Source organism: Papio anubis, chromosome 3 (genome assembly GCF_008728515.1).
Source record: "Papio anubis isolate 15944 chromosome 3, Panubis1.0, whole genome shotgun sequence".
NCBI classification, from domain to species: domain Eukaryota; kingdom Metazoa; phylum Chordata; class Mammalia; order Primates; family Cercopithecidae; genus Papio; species Papio anubis.
This window is the reverse complement of record NC_044978.1, coordinates 90,452,190-90,468,780: the sequence shown is the minus strand read 5'-3', so window position 1 is coordinate 90,468,780 and position 16,591 is coordinate 90,452,190. Positions and strand designations below refer to the sequence as shown.

Here is a 16,591-nt window from a genome sequence, read left to right as displayed (position 1 = left end):
GTAACATGCTATGCAAGTCTGTGGTCTAGGAGCAACAAGCTACGCCATACAGCCTAGGTGTGTAGTAGGCTTCACACCGTGTATGTTTGTGTTGTATACTCTACAATGTTTGCACAATGATGAAATCTCATAACGACTCACTTCTCAGACCATATCCCTGTTGTTAAGTGATACATGACTGTACTTTTTTAAAAAGTCCAAGGACAAAGAACAGTATTTAATAAGCATCAAGGATATATACTGATAATATATATTTCAAAAACCAACTATATCAATATTTAAGTGGCATACATATGTATGTATTTCACAAAATAGATTTCAATTTGTTTTGAGACTCCTATCCCTTCACTTCTAAAATAATGATTCTGTATCTTTAAAAATGACAAGTAAAACACCATTTTCAAATTTTTGTGCAATTGTTTCAAATCTTCGCTGGACAGCAAAACTCTCACAGCATATAGTGAGAATATAAGGGATTATTAATCTTGCAGGGTCAGGAAAAAATATGAAAATGCCACATAACACTTGTATCATCTAGATAGCTCTTCATTCAATTTATTCTTCCAAAACCCAACAGACGAAGCCAAAAGAACTTGGTACCAAAGAAAACACTATTTTCGCTAGGATTCCAGTTATGAGATTAAAAACAAAAACAGAGTAGGCTTTCTCACAGGAGTTGCCCTGTGGGCAGCTGTTGCCCATCCTTGGATAAGTAGGGCACCAATAACGAAACAGGTCCTCAGCAAGTTCCCAACCCCAGTCTTCCGCCTCTATAAGGTCATGCTGAAAAACATCTAAAACTAACAGCCTGGTTTCTTCGGGCTTAGTTTTCCTGTTACTGAATCATAACTCCTCCCTTTAAAAGTACAGTGTTTCAAATGCCTAAAGGAGATTTATTGATTTTTTTTTTTTTTTCTGGTTGTGTGAAATTGATGTTTATTCACAAGGTATTTGCTCTGTATGTTGAAAACACTTATTTTAAATGTTGTCCTAAGGGGGAAAGGCCAGTAAAGTCAGAAGAAATGCTTAAAAGCCACTAATGTAACAGAACATTTTTCCTTTCACAAGTTAATTAACTAAGGTTTGCTAAATTCAAGTCCTCATAGGGGAATACAACTGAAACTCTAAAATATTTTTTTCATTTTAAAGTGTTTGTTCACTGTTCTCGGAGCACTTGACGAAGAGTTTCCACTTTCAACACAGTTGAACCGAAAGAAAACATTGTGGTAAGTTTCCTTTAAAAAAGCAATATTGATGTTGCCTTATTGTTTTTGTAATAAAAAGCACCCTATTTTAAAAATGCATTACATAAATAGACTCATTCCAAAGCTGACCATAAGCAATACCTATAGCAACTTGGAAAAGGAGAGGAGGAAGCCCACTGAGATACAGTTCCTAAGCATTTAAAATTGACTTCCTGCTAGCCTGAGATACAATCTCCCAAAGCATTTTCTTTCTCATAACTAAGATGTAACTACTCACTGGGCCTAGAGTTAGCAACTTTTCAGAAATGGGGGATGCCCCTCTTCTTTCCCACACTCCCAACAGAAAACAGAACACGGAGTATGCAAACATTTAAACACATTCCCCAACAATTTTACCTCTAGGGATCCATCCATCTCACTAATAGGTTTCAGTTTATAAATGCACGCCTTGCTGCAAATTACTCAAACACAAGTGTTCCCCAAAGTGAGATTCCCTAGTGACTTGGGGTACCAGAAGAGACAGTTTTAGAACGTGGCATTAAATATCCTTCAATATAAAGTCACTGCTTTTCAATTATCTTTGAATCTCTGGACTAGTTAAGGAGAAAGTCTCCATTTGATGCCAGAATGTCGAACACTTGGTACACTTGTTAACCTCCACTATAACAAAAGAAAAGAGGCCTCTGACTCAGGCTTACCAGCAGGCACCAACAGCTACCTAGAAGTTAATAAGTCATATTATTGTCATTATATGCATTTGAATAGTGATACTCTTTATGTTCCTTTTTAAATATATGTATTTAAGATTTCAAATCAGAGTCAATTTAAAAGAAAAGATTGTTTCATACAGACTATATCTTTGCAATTCAAAGTGAGATCAGTGGGCCAGAGCCATCAGCATCACCTGGGCATTTGTTAAAGATACTGGATCTTTGGCCCCTCTCACTCCTAGTGAACCAGAATCCGCATTTGAACAACATATCCCATGCTACTTATATGCATAATAAAATCTGAGAAACTATGGGGTGACACAAGAGTTTGTCCAAAACCATGCAGGTAGTTTACGAATGGCTGAACTTTTGGACTTGTTGCTTTAGATCATCAGGTAGCGACCTAAGTCCTGATACTCGCTGAAATCAGCTAGTGGAGGTCAGGAGGACCAGGAGGTAACATGGTTGGTGTTTACGCAACAGGGAGTCACAACCCATCTGAGGACTGTAAGGTTGATTAATGAATCTAAACCAGCAGTTTTAGGGGTGTTTCTGGTAAGCTAGAGATGACTTTAAATATGCTTCTGTTCCTACGGTGCTACATACATCATTCTTTTTTACTAATAAAAACTATAGTAAAAATTCTACTTAGACTTCTCCCTTTATCCCCCACTTCCCCTTGAAGGGCTGGGGTTTTCAGCATGCCTTCTGCATGGGAATGAGTGACAAGGCTCCCTGTACCTACTAATTTAGCATGCCCTGGCGTTCCTCTCAATGCTGAGCCCAGTTATATGGAAGATGAAACTTGGAAATGTGACAGCCTGCGTCTTCTGTATCAGAGGACAGTACAGGCGGTAAAAAAAGCACAAGCTCTCATTGCATCTCATTATGCCCTAGAGGAGAAGCCAGTGAGTCTCTCATTCACCAAGATGATTAGTCAATGATCCAGGTAGTTCAATCCAAAATCCTAGCTCTGCATCAGCTGGAAGGACATATAAGGGGAAAACCCAAGTTATCTGGATCACTGACTCAAGTTTCACCTTCATAATCTAAAGAATTTGTCTGAAATACAGAGTAAAAAAAAATGACCCAAATATGCAGGATTTATGATACCATAAAGAACTAAAGACACTTACTTACAGCCCATCTAGATAGTTCCAGAATGCCCAGACTTAACAGACGTTGATAAAGGGTTTCTATCCTCCCCACCCCACCCAGGTGTTGAGCCTAACACCACAGTTATCCATCAGAAACTCAACTTCCCAGTACAAAATACTAATAGGAGACACTTTGATTTTGCAAAGAAAATAGTGAATGTAACTGGGTAAAGAAAAAAGGGAAAATTAACAACAAACAATAGTTGCGAATTCATGGTCTGGTATCCATGATAAGAACTGCGTGCCACTCATTACAATGAAAAGAACACTGTGAACATTTGTTAGATCTTTTTTTCCTTTTAGTTATTTTGAGAATGTGCTTATGTAGGCAGAATATTACAGAGAACAAAAAATATATGTTACAATGTAAGATTATTTTAATGATTCTGAAAGAAGGGAAAATAACCAAAAGAAATTATGAGGAAAACAGTATAATAATTGCTAATACCTATTGACTATTCCAAGCAGTTTACACACATTAACTCCTCAAATCCTCATGATTCCAAGATAGACGTTATCTTAATACTACTATTAATAATATTAATACTACTAAACGTGCCATTTTGCAGATGAAAGGGAGACTTAACTGCAAGGTGGGCAAGTAATGTCTAAGGTCACAAGCCTGGGAACGTAGCTGGGTAAAAATCCAGACACACTCCAAGTCTAAACTCCTTAACAGCAGACTTTCTGTCCTCCCACCACAAGGGTACCAGAATGCCCAAGTTAGGATGAATCTTTCAATACTCTCTCATACTGAACCACACAAAGAATTCTTCTAAAAGGTCAGTGACCTATGGAGTCTCCAGTTCAAAGGCTGGGCCATATTGATACAACTATACCTTAAAACAGAACTAATTTTGGCATTAAATGCATCATCAGTGATTAGACTACTTACTTGGTAGAATTAAATTTTAAGGCTGCTTAGGGGGAAATATCAACAGTTGAGGAAATTTTTGTTGGAAGCACAACATTATGCTTTGAGAAATGCTTAAGTATTCCTCTTTTATTAGGACTACTTAATTGAGTACAACACATTAAAATAGCTGGCCTGAATATTTATTAGAGCACCAGCTGTTCCCTCCAGATTTTTAGAAATTCAAGCCTTAGTGCCAAGTGTAATTTAGAAAAATTTTCCAACAAGTAAAAAGAGCCCTATGCCTTGTAATACCTATCAAAATAGTAAATAGTAGCTGGAAGTGGTATAGAACATCACTTTTCCCTTCCAATGAAGAGAGCCAAAATGTTTTGCCATTTGTAGATGTTTTGCCATCCACAAAAATATCATTTTGTAATTGGGCTTAGTGATTACATTACTTAAAAATTATACCTTGTGATTCATAATTAACAATCTTCTATGTACATATGGATAATATCACAGTGCTAACCATAGGGTTTGTATACCATTCTGCTTTGGTTTTGTTTGGTTGGCTTTTCTGTTTTGTTTTTTTGTGGTTTTTTTGTTTGTTTGTTTGTTTGTTTGTTTCTCTGTTTTTAAAAAGGAGTGGTGTTAGACCCAGTAAAACAGCTCAGAGAAATAATATAGGGTTTTATTCAAAATTGTATTTTTCAAGATTTCTACTTTAGGAACCCAGCCATAATCAAAGATCTAACTTTCTTTTAAAGGGGGTGAAGGAAAAAAAGAAAGTTAAGAAAATAACAGGAAAACACTGCACATAACCCGGATATTCCACACTGAAGCTTTCTAAAGAACACTGGTGGTGGCCGGACCAGTGGCTCACGCCTGTAATCCTAGCACTTTGGGAGGCCGAGGTGGGCAGATCACGAGGTCAGGAGATTGAGACCATCCTGGCTAACACAGTGAAACCCCGTCTCTACTAAAAATATTTTAAAAATTAGCTGGGCGTGGTGGTGGGCGCCTGTAGTCCCAGCTACTCGGGAGGCTGAGGCAGGAGAATGGCGTGAACCTGGGAGGCGGAGTTTGCACTGAGCCCAGATGAGGCCACTGCACTCCAGCCTGGGTGGAGGTGGAGTTTGCAGTGAGCCGAGTTCGTACCACTGCACTCCAGCCTGGGTGACAGAGCGAGACTCCGTCTCAAAAGAAAAAAAAAAAAAAAGAACACTAGCAAATATCATGTCTGGGTCTTCTGCATTTGCTTTACCATCACCTGTCTTCATGACAGTGCTGCAAGTTTGGATATGGGAAAAGAAATGTCCCCTCCACAGCATTATAGCAGAGGGAATTCAACGAACCTGTCATGCAGACCTTGATGCAGAAGCCAATTCCCCTCCCACAAACGAGAGGCCAACGAGAAAGCCCCAGAAAATGGAGGCAGAAAGGAACAGGGACAGTGGACGGGGAGGCTGATTTTTTTTGAAGGAGAGGGGTGGTCTGCTCTTGATAAGTGTCTGTAGTTAGAGCTACTCAACTGCATTGACACATGCAGAGTGGTCCAGGAGAAGCAGGGCAAAGGAACCAGAAGTCTAGCTCTTCACTGTGCCTATCGAATAAATGGCTAGCTTCTAGCCCTATATGATGTTAACTGTTAGCATACTAATTGCAGCACTAGAGGTTCTCTTTCAAGAGATTTTTCTCATTTTGTTTTTAGGGCTTTCAGGTTTAAAAATAAACTGGCATTTTGGGATTAATAAAAAATTCCCTGAGGGATAAAATAGGTCACCTTTTTTTTCTCGTAAGCAAATAACGGTAGCTTCGAGTGCTGGTGAAATGGTCACCGCTCTACACCACCCATGCCCAGCTCTCCCCACACATCCCCTCCAGGGAGCAACGGGAAGGAGAGGCCACATCTTCCCAAGAAAAATAAGCTAGAGCGTCTCAAACTAGGTTGGGCATCACAATGACTTGCAGGAAGTTTTGATTTTTTTCTTAACAGAAATTCCAGGGCCCCATCCTGGACAGACCTACTGAACCAGATCTCCCAGTGAGAAGAATTTCCTAACTTACTAATTTCCTAACTTACTAATCAGGCTGCCACACTACATGCATAAAGGGGTGAAATATCAACTAATCCTTGTTGGGGTCCGCGTGTTTCCTAAACAAAGGAATGAACACACAAGACAACACAAGACAAGACAAGACAAACATGGCGGCCGCCCCAAATGGTGCGCTCCACTTTATTTTATATAGTCGTTTGTGGAATGTTGCCAAGTCACAAGACACATTGTTGTTTTTCTGACCTTTCCTTGACTTTCTGGATTTTCAAGATGTTTACACATAAACAAACCCCCAGGGTCTGCTGTTTGCAGCTGGCTCCTTTGTCCTCCCTGTTTGCAGGGAAGGAATGCCCAGCTTCGTTTGCAAGAGCAGGACTTAATCGGGAACGTCTGGTTTGCGAGCAAGTAGTCCTCTACAAATCCTACAGAACTGGCCCCTAGTTAATGAGAGGGACTTCCCAGGCATGAAGAAATTCCAAGAGATAAAAACCCACACGAGCAGTAATTTCTTTTTTTAAACGTACTTTGGCCATCAAGACTCAAAAATATCTAAAGGCTAGAATAGTGGTTCTTTTCTTTCTTAAGCGGTGGGACGCCTTTTCTCAAGCAAAATCTTTCTTAGTATTCCAAAATATCAAACTAATAACCAAGCTTTTCTTGGGGGAAAAAGAGGTACTGCTCAGTCCACACCCCACCAGTACAGACCCACCCACCCACATACACCTCAAGGAAGCCTAGGATTGCTGGTAGCAAGTGTGAAATCCAATGGGCCAGAATAAGACATTTAAATGGGAGAAATAAACAGAACTAAATCTAAATTCAAATAATTAACTGGAGGGTTAGGGCACATCGCTTAGGGGGATGGTTTAATAGAGTTCACTTGAAAAAGTGAAGGTTTTATTTCACTAAAAAGTCAATCCAAGCCAACAGTGTGCCTTGGCTGCCAGGAAAAGCAAGTGCAGTTTAGCCTGGGTTAATAACTAGTATTTGTATTTAGAGATTTACCCTTTATGAAGCACTTTGATATGCACGATCTCTCATAATACTGGGTAACAACTTTGCAAAAAATTATTTTCCCAGTTCTTTTAGATGAGCAACTGAGGAGCTAATCTGTAAAAGTAACTTACTCAAAGTCAATTCCAGACAGTAGCAGAGGCTTCTGCCACCAGACACAGCACAGCCTAGGGACTGAAGGGAGAGTTCAAGAGCCTGCTGCTCTTCAGATGGTTAAAAAGCCTGTGAACAACGTGTTTCATTCTGGTTGCTGCATTAATACAGGTGTGTCCAAATGGGACCCCAGGCAGAGCACTATGACCAGGGCAAAGAACAATCTGGAAACAGCATATGTAGACCTAACACTCTAAAACCAAACCCTGACATGCTCTTCAACACCTCAAAAGTTACTCCACATCTCTGAACTCCAATTTCTTCATCTGTCACAAAGATATAATATGTTTGGAAGACTCTTTGAGATGCTTACAATAAAAACATCATTAGTGTAAACACAAGGAGGAACTAGGAGCTTTTAAAGGTGGAAAACAGAATGTTTAGGAATGACATAATGGCTATTTTAAAATAATGAAGGACCATCGGGAAGGAAGGTAAGTCTTATTTTATATCATTCAAGAGTAGCCTAGGCTCTTCACCTTCTCCTTCCTGAAAATTCAAAGCCATTAGGTAAGTCAGTCCAATCCGGTAGGCCTCTGTTTACAAAAAGGTAGGAAGAGGAATGCTGTGGAAGTCCCGAGCAGGGTATCTCAGGGAGAAAGGTATCCATATGGGGATGGGGTGGTGGCACAGGATGCTAGAGCACTAACAGCTGAGGAGGGCAGCCCCAGGAGGAAAAGTGGTGGCAGCTGCAGAAGACTGGTTACATATGGGGAGATTTACCAAATAAGTAAACTGTTAAGAATAATGGGAACCAGGAATCTCACTGTCAAAGAAAGCATTTATAAAATATGGAGAGGAAAAAATAAACCCTGTGGTTGCAGACAGGAATTTCAGGTATGACTATAAACTCATGGTTTTAAAAGTACATAGATACAGAAATACAGATATACATGTGTATATACATACATGGAGTAGCAACACCCTAATAGCAATGAGCACACCAAGCAACCAGATCTTGGCTTCTAAATTCCATTCTCCATTCAAAAGCTCCTTGGAGAAATGGCTGATACAAAAGATGACACCGATAAATCACGAAATGAGTTTGGAACATCTTATTCCGCCAGAGAGCAAGATGGTGCTCAAAGACTGATGGGAGTTAAAAGAGCACAGGAGCCAATGTGAAAAGACTGCACTGGCCAAACCTAGGGCCATTTTAAATAAAGTAAGTGATGAGAGTAACATTAAAACACACTGAAAAAAGGAAGACCATAAGTTCTTACTGATATAAATAAATAACAGATTAAAAATTTGATGAGGAATAGGCTATTTACATAGTTTCAATGTAATTTGCCATAAAATATTTATAAATTACAAAGAAGGTGTTGCCTGGCAGACAACACCTTGATCAAGTGACCATCATCAGTAATGGGACAAACAGAAATCAATGCCACCTTGATAGGGTACAACGAGAACACAGCACCATTTCTGTACAATTCCTACCAAAGATGCACAGCCTGAATCTAAGCTTGTGGAAATGGCACAAACACAAACTGAGGGGCATTCTACAAAATAACTGGCTTATAATTGTCAAAAGTGTCAACAGCATGATAGTGAAGGACTGAAAGAGACTAAAAAGATGGAACTAAATACAAAGTGTGGTTCTGACCTGGATTCTTTTGCTTTAAAACATTACTGGAGCAACTGGGAAACTTGGATGAAGCCTAAGGATTAAATGGTTTAATGTATCATTGGTAATTCCCTGGCTTTCATGGTTGCACTGTGGTGATCTAGGAGAATAGTTCAGTTTACAGAAAATACATACTAAACTGTTTGTGTGATAGCCAACGTGCTGGCAACTTTTTCTCAAACAGGATTAAAAACAAGTTCTCTATACCACTTGCAATTTTCCTATAGGTTTGATGTTTCCAAATAAAAATTTAAAATGAACAGTAAATTAGGAGGATGGAAATTATGGGGAGACAGATTACATCTAGTTTGAAAACAGATGAAACTCTACAATTAAAGCGGTCCAAAAACAGATCCATGCTTAGAAAGGTCGGCAGGATACAACGGAGAATGCTTCACTGACTAGGAAGTTAGAGGAGATGATTCCTACGTACTTTCTGATGATTTGTAATTCTTTCCTTCAACATACTTTTTTTTTTTTTTTGAGACAGGGTCTTGTTCTGTCACCCTGGAGTGCAGTTGCAGCCTCAACCTCCCAGGCTCAAGTGATCCTTCCACCTCAGCCTCCCAAGTAGCTGGGACTACAGGCATGCATCACCACACCCAGCTAATTTTTAAATGTTTTCTTTTTTTTTTTCTTTGTAGAGATAGGGTCTCACTATGTTACCCAGGCTGGTTTCAAACTCCTGGGCGCAAGCCATTCTCCAGCCTCAGCCTCCTAAAATGTTGGGATTACAGATGTGAGCCACCATGCCTGGCCCAAATGTTTATTACAACATCTACTGTGTTTCAGACAATGTGCAAGAAACTGGGCTTATGAAAGTGAGACAGCCCCCACACTTGAAGCCCTTATAATCCAGTGGAGTATGATGATTTGGAAGTTACAAATTTTAAGTCATCAGTATTACACACAGAAAAAAACATGTGATTCAAGAATACTGTCTATAATACTCCAATTTTCATTTATGAATTTTCAATAGGCTACAATTATTCCACCATATTCTTGAAGAACATTTTCATCCGAACTCTTTTGTGCTTGTGGGTGGTGGTAATCGTGGCATATGCAAAAACTTTATCACTTTTCGATTATGAACAGATGTAAATGACTTACTTGATGTTTTATTTTAGAATAACAAGCATCTTCTAAAATAAGTCTCCACCCAAAAAGCTGAGGCTATCATTACGGAAGAGACTTAACACTCTAAAACTAAACCTTGACATGCTCTTCAACACCTCAAAAGTTACTCCACATCTCTGTACTCCAATTTCTTCATCTGTCACAAAGATATAATATGCTTGGAAGACTCTGTGGGGTGCTTACAAGAAAAACATCATTAGTGAAAAGCTCTGTTAAAAATGCAGATTGCTTTCACCTTTTGCCAGGGACTATCTATTACTGTGGACATTAAAACAAAGTGACCCATCTAAATAAGTGAAACATTTTGGCAATTTTATGGTGGGTGAAACATTATTTGGTTTTCCAACTTCTCCCCACTTGGCTTCATTTCAGTCTGTGGAGTATATCATCAAGTGAGAATGCTTCTGCGCCTTCATACTGCCTCACAGAGGGAGTGGCCAGCCTAAGCAAGCCTATATTCAATTACTTTCCCCACTTTATACCTTTCTTACACTTTTCCCATACGACACTTTCATAACCATATTTAGCTTTCTTCCTACCATCTCCCTGTAATTCAAAAGGCAATTTAGATTCCCATATGGTTGCTATCGAAGCTAACAGATGTCTAGCAAATTAAAACAAAAATTATGACTTATAAACTGCTGATGTATCATCATTCCAGAACATCTTGCAATTTATAGTGAATCATAAGATAAGGCTTCCTACTTGATGCCCGCCCCCCCTCCCCACCAAAGTTTCCTGAGTCTCCCTCCTCTCTGAATTAAGCCTCGTGGAAGCAAATTAGAGGCAAGATCCTGCCATCAACCCTGAATAAACCTGTACTTAAAGACACAATGTAATATCTGAAAGCATATCAAAAGAGAAATTTGGCCTCAAGTATCTGAAGCTTTTCTAATCCTTCGTAGCAAAGAAAATAGAAAAATGACTTGGTTCTCCCAAATCATTCCACGGCTTCCATCGAGTTTTTTCCTAACAAGTCACTATTGAATCCATTTGCCTCATCCTCTTTCCAGACCTTAAAGGTATTATCATTACCTAGTAGTAATGATGTCAAAGTACTAGACTAAGGCATTCTAGAAGTTCTATAGCCCTGTATGGAACCAGTATAAAATCTGGAGAGAATAACAATAATGATATTCACCATTTGTTAAATATTGAAATATTATGCTGAGTAAAACATGATCTCACTGAATCTTTGAAACTACAACACCATTAATGTTATCTTTCCTTTATAAACAAGAAATTAAGGCTCAGTGCCTTAATACAGTAGACTATATTTTTCAAAGACGGCCACAACCTACATGACCTTCTGCAATGCGACCTTGACACTTCTCCATCAAAAGGTGGCTTCTAATTCTTCACCCTTTGAAACTGAGCAATCTGCATGAGTGCTTTAACCTGTGGAATAGATAAAAGTGGCACTGACAGTTCTCAGTGCAACCTTAACTGGCTGGAAGCTTCTTTAAGACTTAGAGACAGGAAGAAGCCACGTGTAGGTGCTCCAGCAACAACTCTGGCTAAGCTCCCAGCAAGCATCAGTTGCCAGTCATATGAGTATACCATCTTGGGCATCCTGCCCCAAAGGGCCTTCAGATAAGTCCAACTCCAACTACATCTCACCGCAACTGTGGGAGGCCCCAAGTGAGAACTGTCCAGATGAGCCTGGCCAAATCACAGAACTGTGAGCTATAATAATAAACAACTGTGTATTAAACAACTAAGCTTGGAGGTTATGTAGCAATAAATAACCAGAATATTGAGATCAATTTACTTGCCTAGAACAGTTAAGTATCCAGAATCCAAAAGAGTCAAGAGCCAGAATCCAAAAGGGCAAAGTATCTATTAATGATGAGTGATGGGACGTGAGGTTCAGTACCCAAAAGAAATGACTTTAAAACAAAACCCTCTTTCTCCTCCCTCCCCTAAACCCAAAGCAGTCTCAGGGTTTTCTGACAAATGTCCCAGTACGGTGACACCCTCAATAAAATCAATCCCCTTCTGTCTTGAGTTGTTCCAACATATAACACAGAAAACAAGTTTTTCCCCCACCACACTGTGATAACTAATGAGAAAGGAATCTGTACAAGATGTTGACTTTGTTACTCAGAATATCATTACAACTGTTATATAAAAGGATTCAGATTTTATACATGAAGCTGTAATTCTAATAATAAAAATATATTTAATGACTCCCAGGACTACATCTGAGATTCACAGTAGGGAGAGAAAAGCACGGATACTATACCAGGAACTGAACAAGCCAAGAAGAAATTAGTGAAAGGTTTTTTGTTTTGTTTTTTTGAGACGGAGTCTTGCTCTGTTGCCAGGCTGGAGTACAGTGGCGCGATCTCGGCTCACTGCAGTCTCCACCTCCCGGGTTCAAGGATTCCCCTGCCTCAGCCTCCCGAGTAGCTGGGACTACAGGTACCCACCACCACGCCCGGCTAATTTTTTGTATTTTCACAGGGACGAGGTTTCACCATGTTGGCCAGGATGGTCTTGATTTCCTGACTTTGTGACCCATCCGCCTCAGCCTCCCAAAGTGCTGGGATTACAGGCGCGAGCCACTATGCCCGGCCTTGGTTTTTTTTTTTTTTTTTTTTTTTTTTTTTTTTATTTGTTTTCTTTTATTTTTTTGAGACGGAGTCTCACGCTGTGTCACCCAGGCTGGAGTGCAGTGGCGCAATCTCGGCTCACTGCAAGCTCCGCCTCCCAGGTTCAGGCCATTCTCCTGCCTCAGCCTCCGAGTAGCTGGGACTACAGGCGCCCGCCACCACGCCCGGCTAGTTTTTTGTATTTTTAGTAGAGACGGGGTTTCACCATGTTAGCCAGGATGGTCTCGATCTCCTGACCTCGTGATCCGCCCGCCTCGGCCTCCCAAAGTGCTGGGATTACAGGCTTGAGCCACCGCGCCCGGCCTTTCTTTCTTTTTTTCTTAAATGGAAGGATCTTTGAGGAAGAAATGAAAGCAATAAAACTAGTCTTCAGACAAGTCTCCCTAACAGAAAATGTCTATAATTTATCAAATGTCCTGGGAGTCATATACTACTTCTGTTATATATTCATGCCCAAACTCTATTTTTCTTCTCCAGCATACTGGAACTCAAGAAACTCATTCTGTGTAAGAACTAGAAAGAACGTTATAACTTGTCCAGTTCTTTCAATTTAACAGCTGAGAAACTGAGGCCCAGGCAGTTAACTAACAAAGAGCCAAACTGTTGATCAGAAAAAGAACCAAGCTCTCGGTGCTGGTGCCACCATATGTTCAATTTTATTTTACCAGAACTATACCTGTAAATGTCACCAGTGTGTATGTCAAATGTAGTCTAGCTGTTCAGTGTGAAAATGAACAATTAGGAAACCATGCTGTTGGCAATCTCCTCTTCATAATTGTATTGGAGTAGCACCGAGTCTGCTGTTTTTGGCAATCACAGACAGGTTGGTGACTCTGTAGAGAGCAGAAGTGTGCAACTTTTCAGAAGCAAGCTGCTAAGCTACTGACCCCGGCTTTTCAGTCACTAACATCTTAGTCTGAATTACTTTAACCAAAACCATATGGTTGCCTTTCTGTTGATCATCACTAGAGACCATGGTATTAAAAAGCAGGAAATTTAAATATGGGGTAATTTTGGAGCAGAGAGCAGGATAGGAAAGGTATGAGGGAGTATCTGAGAGAAAGGCTTTGGGCACAGAGAGGAGAAGAAGGGAAGGCAAGAGGCAGGCTAAGTGAACGGCCCTCATAACGAAGATATCCACTTAACAGTTCTGCCTGGGGCAGCTGGTTTAGTCCCATAGCCTAGGTCTCCTTTCAGGCTTCCCATACTCACTCACCCACTTATGAAGACCTTCACAATCAGAAAAGATGCGGCTCTATTCTGAACTTCTCCATGCAAGCACTCTGCAATTCTTTGAAGCTCTCTACAATTCCAGGGGTTTTGCTGCAACCTAATCCATAGAAAGGGCTAAATTTATCTCTGTGCACTCTACAAAATTACAGCAAACTATGAGGGAAACAGGCCCAAATCCTTTTACTTCCTTACCACCCCCTGCTAGGAGACGGCAGAGAAAGTCCCTGGGTGCTTTTTGTTGCTGGGTAGCTAAAATGTGCAACTTTTAGAAATGTTCAAGTAGAAACAAGAGGCCTGAACTCACTATCCCAAAAAGAATCAGTACCAGTTCGGTAGTCCGTGCCTCTCCAAGTCACAAAGTTTCAAGTTCCAATCAAATCAGATGATCTTATTCAAAAACGTGACTACCCACCACTTTAAAACATTTTCACAAACGGAGAAGGGGTAAAGAAAGAAAATAATTTCTTCTTCCTGTATTTGTAGCAGTGTTTAATTGCACGGAGGTGGCTGACTGCTCCCGGCAATCATGCACAACGCTGGCAAAAAACTGCCTGTGGAATGATCGGATATGACATCCATTCATGTATCCCCTCATTATCTTTATTAGTCCTGAAGACAGATGACATGCTGCCACGGAAAGTGGTCTCCAATCCCTTCCATTTCCCCATCACAAAGCATACATGACCAATGCAAGGTACTATTATGGAAAACAGAAAATAAAATAACCTGGAAAGAGTGCGGTACAAAAAAAAGAATATGAAGAGCCGTATTGACAACTATTCTCACAGATGTATATATGTACAGCAAACAGCCCAAATTAAAGGAGAATCCAAATAAATACATTCCGTGTTCAAACTGCTGTGAATAATTATTGATCCTGCAGTTGGATCATTGTTTACCTCACACTGAACAGCAACTTAGAGAATCCCCCACCCAGACAGCCACCATCTTTACTTTCCATGGAAAAGGGGGTGCCCATTGAGGAAGAGGATGAGATGGGATGAGAAGGGGAAGAAAAATAACATGGTCTTCGAACCAACGTTTTCCCCTTGTCCTGGAGAACTCTTTGTCTGGCTGCTGAACACGTTTGCCAGATCAAAGAAAAGAATCAAAACAAACAAAAAGATCAGGCGTCCCAGCCTAATTACAATAGGTGCCCAACACATTGCAGTCCCAAGCAGAGCATAATTTGAACCTTGTGTTAAAGCATTTGCTCTCTCGGTTTCCCAATGAAACATGCCTCGCACACCTCCTCGCACACCTTCTCCTTCTCCAAAGGTTTTCCCAAAACGGCCCGCTCTGTGTCACTCCTGTAAAAATGAGGACGTGGGGCACGAGCACGTTGAAATATGTGTTGACGGTGACTTGTTATTATCCTGGCAATGATATATACATATAAATAAATCTCTCTACCCCGCACGCCCACTGGCCAGTCCATTACGCACAAGGAGCGCTTTCCAGCTAAAGAGGAGAGCGTGCAGGAAACGTTATTTACGTGCACATTACAGAACCATATACCACAGCATCTGCATCCTACACAAAGCCCGAGATGGTGCAAGAAGATACACGCTGAGCATGGCACAGACCAGCCGCGGCAACACAGAGCCAAGCCCTCGTCCAATCAGATCGTTGTTAGAAGGTGGACCTCAGGGTCGGCTGCGCCCGATTAGCCTTCCCTATTATGACACCACGCTCTGCCCAACATCCATATCCCACCCGGAGCAAATCCAATTCGTGCGGTTGCTCATTTCTCAAACTGCCGAACCCTTTCTTTTATCTGCATCCCTGCTATTCGTTCCTTAAAAAGCCACCAGAAGGCCTCGGTGCCCCCTTTCCGCCTCGGTTTCTCTTTTTACCTCTTCCCATTCCTCGAAAGGATTAAATGTTTATCTCTCCAACGCGCAAGCTGGAAAGGCGGAAGGCGAATGCCTCTACGCTGCTCCGGCAAGCGCCTGCGGGGCTGCGAAAAGTAAAGGCAACGAGCAACGTGGGGGAAATCGTCGCGAATCGATCGGCCACAATAGTTGGAATTCCAGGAGCACTCCAACTTACCCAAAATATGACATTGAAGCCAAATATGAAGTATTTGATGCAACAACTGACTTCAGGACCCTTGTAGTGCTTCCCGGACATCCTCTGGGTTCATGAAGACACTTGCCCCGGCAGCCCGAGTTTGGAGCCCCGAAGCACCGTTGCTCGGAGCAGCCCGGCGGGGAGCAGGAGCTCAGGGACGCCGCAGGGGGCCGCAGCGCTGGCGGCCCAGGCTCAGCCGCGCGGGGACCGACCGGCGGAGAGCGGCTCCCGCACCTCCAGCCCCTCGCGCGCCGAGGCCGCTGGAGCCGGGGTGGCCGCGAGCGAGCGGGGAAGCCGCGCGCTGCAAGCCCAAGCCTCGCCGAAGCTAGCCCCGAACACAAAGCAAGCGCCCGCGTCCGTGCGCCAAGCGGTCGGTCCGTCGGTTAGTCCCTGGGCTTCGGGCAAAGGCAGCCGCTGCAGATGCAGTGGCCGAGATCTCAGCTCGCTTGCAAGCTGGCTCGCTTCGCTGCGCGTTCTACGCCATTCTCCTCGCCTCAGCCTCGCCGAGTAGCTGGGACTACAGGTCGCTCCACCAGCCGCTCGCTCCGGCTAGTTTTTTGTGTTTTTTAGTAACTCAAGCTGACTTCAACTGTTCAGGCAGAGCTCAATTCTTTGGACCAATTGCCAATCAGGAAATCTTTGAATCCATCTATGACCTGGAAGCCCCCACTTCTAGATGTCCCACCTTTCCAAGTCAAACCAATGTATACCTTAAATATATTGATTTATGTCTTTGCCTGTAACTTCTGTC

General features: G+C 41.6%; 1 protein-coding gene across 2 annotated transcripts in view; it reads right to left on the bottom strand.

The window, feature by feature from the left end:
• Positions 1-16,339, bottom strand: part of TSPAN5 (tetraspanin 5) — a 181,165-nt gene extending 164,826 nt beyond the window's left edge. The window contains exon 1 of one of the 2 annotated variants that reach the window (XM_003898992.4): positions 15,820-16,339. In XM_003898992.4, the coding sequence (XP_003899041.1) occupies positions 15,820-15,900 (81 nt within the window). In that variant the 5' untranslated portion in view covers positions 15,901-16,339. The remainder of the gene's footprint in view (positions 1-15,819) is intronic. The other variant, XM_009207222.4, reaches the window with a different exon arrangement.
• Positions 16,340-16,591: the final 252 nt, after the last annotated feature.